Genomic DNA, 10,035 nt, shown 5'->3' with positions numbered 1-10,035 from the left:
GACAGAAGGTGAGTTTTAATTCCTCCACGAATTCGGCATACGAGAGGGACGCAGAACTTGGGGAACTAATTCGCGCAGCCGCCCACTCTGCGGCGGAACCACCGAGCCGGGTTAGGAGTAAGGCGATTCGGGACCGGGCACTGGGGTAGCGGCTAGGCTGTAGCTCGAAAATCAACGAGAGAGCGGTGAGGAGCACCTCGCCGCTCCCCTCGGTCCCGTTCCAGCACTCCGGGAGCGGCAAACTGGGTTCGGGAACCACGGGGGGGCGAGGGCTCTGCGCCACGCTCGCCGCTTCATGGTCTCGGTGCGCGGCAGACATCTCCTGAACGCGCTGCCGCAGGAAGCGAACCTCCTGCGACAGACTTCCAAAAAGATTCTCCTGCCGCGCTATCCGATCGCACAAAGCAGCGAGCTGTGAAGCGCGTAATTCTGGCTCAGTCATTCTGACACGCGAACCGGGACCAGAACGAGAGAGACGTGTAGGAGGAAACGAGAGACCTCGGTGCGGTGGGACGCAGGGAGGCAGGTAAGTTCCTCCGCGTTAATCTGCGAACGTGGACGGCGCGAGCCGCAACACCACACTGATGTTGTCGTTCGCGTATTAAGACACAAGACAGGGCAGGACAGGGTGACAGGAAGGAGTTCGGGTATCGGGAGAACAGAGAGGACAGGTACGGTCTTACTGGGAGCGGGTTTTCGGAGCCGAGTCGAATGGCGTGCGTCATTCAATGACTGAGCAATTGGCAGCTGCTCTCCAGCCTAATATATAGGAGTCACGTTACCTCGTTTCCGTGTTACTCCCGGTCACATGATGGGATCATGTGACACTTATATTTCCCAATATATTGGGATCAAATAAATAAATACAGTTTCTTGAGAATAGGTCATAAGAAATCCATTATGTATTTTAGCAAGGTAAATGTAAGTGGAAATACTTACCAGATTGTTTTGACTTATGATAAATAAAGATATACAATTCAAGATCTTAAAAATAAACTGCAATTTCAAGCATTAAATTAGTGTCAATTCATATTTTTGTGTTGGACAGTCAATACCACCTCAACCACACCTCATTGACCAAAAAAGCTCAACAGAGACTACATTTCCTGTGGAGCCACCCCCACCCATCCTCAGCACATTCTACAGAGGAACCATCAAGAGAATCCTGACCAGCTGCATCACTGTCTGGTACGGCAACTGCAACACTTCTGACCGCAAGAGCCTACAGAGGATAGTTAAGACCGCTGAGAACATCATTGGGATGCCTCTCCCCCCACTACTGGACACATTTCACAAACGCAGCGTCCGCAAGGCCTGCAGCACTGTGCAGAACCCTTCACACCCCTCACATTTTACACTCCTGTCCTCCTGAAGAAGATACTGCAGCATCAGAACCAGATCTGCCAAGTTGAAGAACATTTTTACCCGCGGGCTTTCCGGTTCCTCAACGTGTTACCCCCAGGAACATCCACATCACAAATAGAACATCAGTACAGCACTCTGCCCTTTAATATCTTAACACCTCATGATGTGCTGCTGTGTTATTATTATTATCACATCATGTTGTATCACTACTACTACCATAATTATCATAGTGAATCATATACCATACACACTATATACTAAATATATCCCTACCCTCATATATTGTCATATTGCTGCTACTTGTCTGCCTGGATTGTCTAGTTTGTCTGGACCTGCACTATTTTATATTGTCCATTGTCATGTTTTGTGTTGTGTGTTATTCCATTTGTTCATTTGCTCACTGTGAATCCCCAAAGCTTCGCAATCTCATATCTCTGTGTACTTGTATATGGTGAGATGACAATAAAGTTGACTTTGGCTAATTTTCAAATCATAAAATTTCCTGATTGAATGGAGCCCCTACAGTCTCAAGATCACTTCAGAGAATTGAGAGGCATCCATGCGGTGCATATATCTTTTTGCTGTAAAACCCCTTGCAAAAATACCATTCTCTGCTAATGATACAACATTTCAATATTAGATTGAATGAATGATGCTTGAATGGACATTTCTGCCAATGCATCTTGCACCTTCTCACTGTATTTCTTAACCTTTCAGAGGTGCTCATTTGAATTTGACACCAGCACAGAAATGGTGGAAAAGCTGGATTGTTCTTGTTAGTGTAGGCGAGTGACATTTGCACTCCGTTTATAGGGGTCTGCTGCTCTATCACACTTATGGTAAGAGTTTGGGTGATCTTCGATGGAATTTTTGAATGAACTTTTCAGACCATCACCTTGCAGCTGCTTTGTTGCTATGGTTGAGTTCACAGCCAAGGGGAATCACCCAGTGTAGAGAGCATGTGTGATGAATATCATGCAAATATAACTGAACTTACAGTATCCAGAAGATAGCTCTCTAGAAGCTTTTGACAAACACAGTGTGCACAGTTGGACTTATACACAGTGAAAATCAACTGAGCCAATTGACTACTATGCAAAGACAAGTTATCACTGTGCATGAGCAGAAAGTGATCAAAAGGGATCAAAGTATAATCAGAAAACACATTTATTTTAATTTGAGATAATACAGCTATGGGTATAAATGTAAATGCAGTGGATAGCCTAAAATGTGTTTATTTTAACATAAGCAACACATCCTAATATTTCACGATGCTATCCTGGAACATATTTACTTAAATACTTTACTTAAAGAACACACTTAAATAAGGTCCCAATAATGTTGCTGTGCAAAGTTTCCAGGAACCATGTGACTTCCAGTCTGGTGTCACTTAGCATGTTTTTTATCAGAAACCACATCAGACACAGCTAATTAGGCAGAGCAGAGAGAGCGAGAGAGAGAGAGAGAGAGAGAGAGAGAGAGAGAGAGAAAGAAAAGAGAGGGAAACAGACTCGTTGCTCATTAAGAGGCAAAACCGTGACCATCTTCACACACACTCCTGTGCTCCTGCAAACACACTCCTACAGCCGTGCGCACACACATACAAATACACATACATACTCAACACACGTGCATATAGGCTGAAAGAAGAGGAAAGAGCTTTCTGGCGACACAGCTGGCATGGCACAGGGCTCTGACAGCAATGACACAAGTTACACCAAGTCCCCATCACCGGGCAACACACAGGTAAGCACAACAGGTGTGTTAGAACCAGACTATGAGAATTATATGTACAGTTTTAGAATGCTTTCTTTTTTGCTTTATCAGTTCCTAAACCTTAAACTGAAGGGTAAGGTGCATTTCATTTCATGTCCCAGCTGTTTTAGCTGATCTTGTTGTGTGCAACTTTAGAGGGAACATGAATGTGCAATTTGAGAAGGTTGCTGCTTTGACATGGGATGATAGAGTTCCGTGTGGTTAAACAGCTCAAGCAGAATTTGCTCTGTGCTGCATCCTTGAATACATGCTGGTTCACTCATGCTTCATTTTTTGCCACCACATATCACTGAGTTCAGTGACTGAATTGACCCCCTTGACTTCTGGGACAGTCATTGAATATTGTCAGTGACAGTTTATCAAATTTGCCTTATGGTCAAATTTATAAAAATGAGGTCTAATCAAGCCTTTTGGTCATAATGTTGTGTTTCAAGTGCACTTGATTAATGGCATTATAATAACCATTTAAACCAGTTAATTGTGGAAATACAGAACAGGCAGTAGAATTTCATTTGATTAGGTGATGCATTATGTAGATGAATCCAGGCTGATGTGTGTGGGTGTATGTGTCTGTGTATCTTTGCAGGGAGCACAAGACGATGTGAGGAAAGTGATGAGGAGAGAGAAAAACCGCATTGCTGCACAGAAGAGTCGGCTCCGACAAACCCAAAAAGCTGACAGCCTGCACTTGGTAAGGGATTTCTTTCATTCATGCTTTCATTCATACACTGAGCAAACTCTAATTCTAAATGGGATGGTCTATACTGAGAAAGGGCCAAAAATTTGGGTTATCACAATAGGCATAAGTGTTAAATGTTCTATTCAGTCTAGAGTGCATTAGCATCAGAGAGGTGAGACTCAACTTTGCCGCTAATATTCATAGAGAACAAAAAAAAGTCCCTTTGTTTCCTGAGAATTAAGGTAAGTAGATTTGTGGTGAAGTCCCACCTTGACCGTAACCTTCCATTTAATGATAACTTTATGGCAAAAGAAATGAGTCGTGATTAAATAAAAGGCTAATCAGTAGTTACAGAGACAGTCCCCCTGGAGACACTCAGGGTTAAGTGTCACAATGGTAGTAAGTGGGATTTGAACCTGGGTCTTCTGCTTCATAGGCGAGTGTGTTACCCGCCAGGCTACTACCACCCTGTCATGTTTGCTGGGAAAGCATATCATTTTTAAATTGAGATTCTCAAACATAAAGTGAAAAGCACACCAGGCACATGACTAATACTGTTCAGTAGTTACTTTAGGTTACTGGAGAAATGTCATTCATTAAAACGTAATTGGTTACTTAACAACAGTACTAAACATTGTCTACTGTTAATCTCTTTTCAATACATGAATTAACATCATTATAATCAGGGAAGATTACTTTGGAAATGTGTTTCATTACAATTACAAGTGACCCTATTTAAAATGTAAAAGTAGTGTAACTATTTCAATTAAATTAAATAAAAGTGTAATTAACTACATTTGATTACTGTAAATTATGAATTGTTGTAAACTGGCAGTGTTTACCTTATATAGCAGTACTAAACATCACAATATGTGAATTAAGATCATTAATAACAGCCATCACAAGGTCTCATTTTGCTGTAAGATCACTGCGAAATATTTAACAATCTGGTTCATGAGGAAGGTGTGTTACCCACTAGAGGACTTTCACCATATAATGCGTTTTGTAAAGGTACTTCATTATTTCAATTTACAAACTGAAAAGTAGGTCTATACATATCACATTTCTGTTTTTTTTTTTGTCATTGTTTCATTGACACTTGGCAGGCTTTTAGCATCCAGAATGTACCTTTCAATCAACCTGTCCTCCATCTTGGTTTCAGATCTCGCTTAAATGCTGTTTCTATTGGTCGTGTGACAATTCATTACATCACACAAAGGTCAAAGTTCAAATTCAGCTTTGACCGTAGTCTTCAGGTGCACATGTCACAAGCTTCTGAGGGATCGTGAGAGAGGTGCATGGTGTAGACCAGGCCCACTTTCTGCGCTGATCAACAACGCTTTCACTAGATGCCGGTCAGTCTGTAACCAGTGTAACAAAGTCCACCATATAAGTAAATGGACTCATGACACTGGGCGGGACCTGGGCATGGTTCAGGTTCATTTACTGTTTGCAGCAGTGGTTCCCAACATGGGGTCCGCAACTCCCCTGGGGGGTCCATAGATTGCTGTGGGGGAGCAGAATTGTATCTGCACTTCTACAATAATTATAAAATTATAATTGTAAATATTAACAGTATAAACAATAACACACCCAAAAGGCAATTTCTGGGGCACATTTCCTTCCCTCTCTCAGCATGTACAAAGAAAGCCAGGTTTCATGGCTGACTGTGTGAATATCATTTATTAAAATGTGTTACACAGCATAACAGTCAAGTTGGTCCGGGCTGAACTCTGTCGGGACGGGTTGGGTCAGGTCCTTTTAGGGACGATTACAGCTCTAATATAGACTCCATATAGCCTGCAGTGTAAATCAAGGAGAATAAGAACAAAATGCGGTAAGAAATTGGGTTTGGGGGTTTGTCTTGGACAAGCAGGAGGGGGGGCTTCTGGGCAAAAGGCTGGCTACTCAACTAGTCCACGTCATTGACTGCTGTCAATATTGTATCAGTTTCCGGTATGTATGTAATTATGGAAAATTTGGAGGAAAAAAAGGGCAGCAGAATATCTTCCGCTGCCACATGCAGCTGCACCAAACATTGAAGCAGTCTTCTGAAATGCTTGTATAAGGAACAGAGGAACAATGAGTTCTGCACGAGAACTGCAAGTTGTTCTCGCACATTTTTCTTCCCCAGGAATGGCCTGTTAGTCATCCCCTCTTAAGGCGTCTGAACAGGCCGCGTGAGTGATGTATGCCTGGATACAGCTCTGTATTATATTTACATGGCTCAGAGCTCACCATGTGGCGATGTGTCATGGCTTCTGTTGTGCTTCACATCAGAGTTGCCATCTCTGCCTCTGAATTTGGCATTAATTATCGTGAGTGGGTGTCCGGCGGGCACCTCCAAGCAGTGCTGCATAATAATCGGCATCTTGGTTTCTCTCCACTCTGGCTGGGTCCACTCCCGTCACTGCCCGTCAGTTCATGGGCGTGTTATTCTGTTTTATTGACAAGGTACAGGCAGGGTGATCTTAGTCAGAACCTTTCACTGTTTTGGGGAGGAACAAGTCTTGTGCAGTGCGGCTTGGTTTGTGGTTGGTGACTTTTACGAGAAAGAGTGTAGAGTCTGAAAACCACGACATGCTGTGCATACATCGTTTAGGTCAACTCAACATTATAAAGAAGTTGCTTCATACATTAAAAAACAGACAAAGTCTTTTTTTGTTGTTCTCAGGATTCTTTTTTTTATAATTGTCATTCTGATGAAAGACTACATCACAACTGGTTCAGATCCAGTACTGTAATGTTTAAATGGTGGAATATGGTTGCAGAACTGCACACAACAAGATTATTCTAATAAATGCATTTAGTGTTTGTGACAGCAGAGCAGAGGAATTCTGTGTTTTAAATTCAGTGTATTTTGTGGTTTCTGTCTCAGCACCATGCGTGATAAACAGGAAGCTGAAATTTCCCTCAGTGTGACACGTTTCCTGAGTTGTACTTTTCAGATCTGTTTTCTCTCGCTCTTTCTCTTTTAATTCCATCTTCAGCGTAAATGAAGCTGGTTGTAAGGCCGTGGGCCATGGTAGTGGGCGGGGAGGTTGCACTTGTCATTTCTGGTAAAAGACGGCAGGCACTTGTGGGCTGTGTTGGATTAATGACGTACAAAGTGAGCGGGGCTTACCCCAGGTCTATCTGTGACAGTAAGGCCACCCAGCCGTGCAAGTGACAGCCTTTATCAGAATTTAGCAGATCCTCTACCCTGGACTCCACATCAAGCATATTTATCTTTGATGGAATTTCCTTACTTTTACATTCACTATATTCAATAATGAGTATGCTGTTTATCTATTCATCTATTTTAGACTCATTGACAAACACTTTATGGGATAACCATGGGGTGGTTGCAAACTGTTTTGTTCACAATGAATCAAAAACCAACTTAAGCCTGAAGGGAAGTTGTGAAAACAGCTAAGGACAGAACATGTTATTACCTGTGTACATAGTGACATATCTGATGACCCTTCATTTCACTGTTCTAATGTCAGAGGTGACAGAATGATTAAAAGCCATCAAAGGATTAACCAGTATTACAAAAATACCCATAAAGCTGTGGTCAACCTTCTGTTTTTAAAATATATGATAAAATATAACATGACTAAAATGATTACGATTGAATATAATTCATAATTTCAAGTACAGTAAGAAAATAACTTATTCTGGCACTATGCCGTTTTACATGTGAGGCATTCATTTCAGAACTCTGTAACTAAACAACGCCATTTCTACAGGAGAGTGAGAACCTGGAGAAGGAGAACGCTGCTTTGAGGAAAGAGGTCAAGCGGTTGGGAGATGAAGTGAAGTACCTTTCCTCTGTCCTGAGCAACCACGAGCCTCTGTGCACCAACTTGAACTCCCCCTCGTCCGACCTGCTCTATGGTGCCCACCACAGCAGCTTTCCTCAGCACATTGTGCAACACTACCAGATCTGACCACTAGAGGGCGTCAATACTTCAGTTTCGTCCAAAGGGTGAACCAATCAACTATTTAAAAGTGGAAAAGCTACATGTAAAGGATAATCTGTGTTTGCCTCAAATGACTGGTTGCCACTCGGATCATACACCCCGAGTTTATCTTTACAAGATACCGAAGAGTTACAATTGCATCAAATGAGAAAATAAAGTACCATCCATCAACGATGAAAGAAATATATTCTCTCAACAGCAAAGAATGTAAAAAAAAAATACATTACATAAATTACATAATTTCTTATAGATATTATTGAGTTGCTCCACTGTGCAATTTTAACACATTTCAATGAGTAATTCCTTAATATTTCCTTTATTGAGAAGAATTCATGTTTCAAGTTTACCTTGTATTGTTTTGAAATATTATATATCTTTCATGATTTTCTTTTTCAGTTGTTTTTTGAACACAGCAGAGCAACTTGATACCTCTTAATCGTGTACAACACATTGCACTGAAGTCAGCCATTTTGTGTTTAAAAGCATGATTTTTTCTTTATTTTAATAATAAAGAAGGCATCCTTGATTAAGGAATAATTCCTGATGAAACGTGGTGCCATTTTTTTATGTTAGTGATTTTTGTCACAATTTGTTCAACAAGCAAGTCTGTACTTTTGATAAACTATTTCATTAAAAATTATGAATTATAATTCTTTTAAAAAGAAAGAACGGGCATATACAATTTTTTTAAACAATTTTCACTAGCTAACTAATTATCTAGCTGACCTTTTAAACCTCCTTAAACATCAGACGCCCTTATCCATCTAGGGTAAACTCTATGTATTTATCAGAAAGCATCACACTCAGGGCCATGACCCAGAGCTTGCTTTTTGCTTTATGTACTACAGTCATTTTTAGGGTGCAACAGGTGGCAGGGAAATTTGGGGCAGAGGTGGCCTAGCGGATAAGGAAGCGGCCCCGTAATCAGAAGGTTGCCGGTTCAAATGCCGATCCGCCAAGGTGCCACTGAGCAAAGCACCGTCCCCACACATAACGCCTGTTATGGCTGCCTGCTGCTCACTCGGGATGATGGGTTAAATGCAGAGGACAAATTGCACTGTGTGCTGCGTTTGGGAGTCACACTACTGAGACAAACTTCTTAAATATGCACTCAACCACATTCACACAGCTATACGTGTGATCATTCCAGTGATCTATAATCAGTTAGCCAAAAGCATTATTATTCTTGTTGTTGTCATTATGACCATCATCATTATAATTAGTGAAAGTGATGTGATTGTCATTGTGAAACACTGCAGTACAGAACGGCTTTTAACCATCACCCTTGGTAGGCAGTGGGCAGCCATGACAGGCGCCCGGTGAGCAGTGTGTGGGCACTTCTCACACAGTCCTCCCACAACTGTATGTAGGTTGATCTGAATTGACCTCAGAGGAACTCTAAATTAATTAAGATTTTCTCTATAGAAAAAACCCTCAGTCCCTAGTGTCTTTTAATACTTATTTTTTTAAAATCACTAAATAATAATACGTTCTGCTTATCTGAATGCACTACTAGGTGCACACCCCAGTGCCAGACTAAATAAAAATGATTCTTTTTTGGATGATGACCCTGGCATCATACGCAATTTCAAAATCAAATTGGTTCAGAAATTAATCAACCCCGGCACACAAAAACATGTAGCATGGACAAGACCAAAGACAAAGACAGGAAGCACCATAAACGTGAAACAAGTGGACACACGACTGCAGAGGAAGTTGTAAGCAGCCTGCAATCCGACACCAGGAAGCAAATAGACATTAGACTGTCCTGTGTTCACTTTCACATGGTTCATTCCTTTTTACATTTACTGCATTTATCAGGCGCCTTTATCCAGGGCACCTTACAACCAGTAGGTACAGGGACAGTCACCCTGGAGACACTCAGGGTTAAGTGTCTTGCTCAGGGACACAATGGTAGTAAGTGGGATTTGAACCTGGGTCTTCTGGTTCATAGGCGAGTGTGTTACCCACTAGGCTACTACCACCCATTCAGCTTAATTCACTAGCCCTCTGAGAACTGTGTGTGTGTGTGTGTGTGTGTGTGCATGGTTGTGTGTGTGTTTTAGGGTTTTAGGGTTGCCTCTATGATGAAACATTACAGTCAGTCTTTGAGAACTTCAGTCTTTGAGTGAAAGCATTTTCCATAGTGAGACCATTCCCAGAGTTAAATAGCATCTGTTGAAACAGGCTGACTTGATTTTCTTTCTCAACCTACAACATGACAAAACAACATTAATACATATATATATA

At 41.6% G+C, this 10,035-nt stretch overlaps 1 protein-coding gene across 1 annotated transcript; it reads left to right on the top strand.

Annotated features, from left to right (window-relative positions):
* The first annotated feature begins 2,901 nt into the window (after positions 1–2,901).
* Positions 2,902–8,168, top strand: batf (basic leucine zipper transcription factor, ATF-like). Its single transcript, XM_028953009.1, has 3 exons — positions 2,902–3,111; positions 3,728–3,832; positions 7,552–8,168. The coding sequence occupies exons 1-3, from the start codon at positions 3,046–3,048 to the stop codon at positions 7,750–7,752; spliced, it is 372 nt and encodes a 123-aa protein (XP_028808842.1). The 5' UTR covers positions 2,902–3,045; the 3' UTR covers positions 7,753–8,168.
* The last annotated feature ends 1,867 nt before the right edge of the window (positions 8,169–10,035 follow it).

This window comes from Denticeps clupeoides, chromosome 14 (genome assembly GCF_900700375.1).
Source record: "Denticeps clupeoides chromosome 14, fDenClu1.1, whole genome shotgun sequence".
NCBI classification, from domain to species: Eukaryota; Metazoa; Chordata; class Actinopteri; order Clupeiformes; family Denticipitidae; genus Denticeps; species Denticeps clupeoides.
This window is presented reverse-complemented; position numbering and strand designations above follow the sequence as displayed.

What these genes read in the sequence shown, in the direction of transcription:
- batf (XM_028953009.1), top strand. Translation starts at nt 3,046, where the DNA reads ATGGCACAGGGCTCTGACAGCAATGACACAAGTTACACCAAGTCCCCA. An exon ending in CATCACCGGGCAACACACAG is followed by an intron (nt 3,112 to 3,727) that starts GTAAGCACAACA and finishes GTATCTTTGCAG; the next exon opens with GGAGCACAAGACGATGTGAG. An exon ending in AAGCTGACAGCCTGCACTTG is followed by an intron (nt 3,833 to 7,551) that starts GTAAGGGATTTC and finishes CCATTTCTACAG; the next exon opens with GAGAGTGAGAACCTGGAGAA.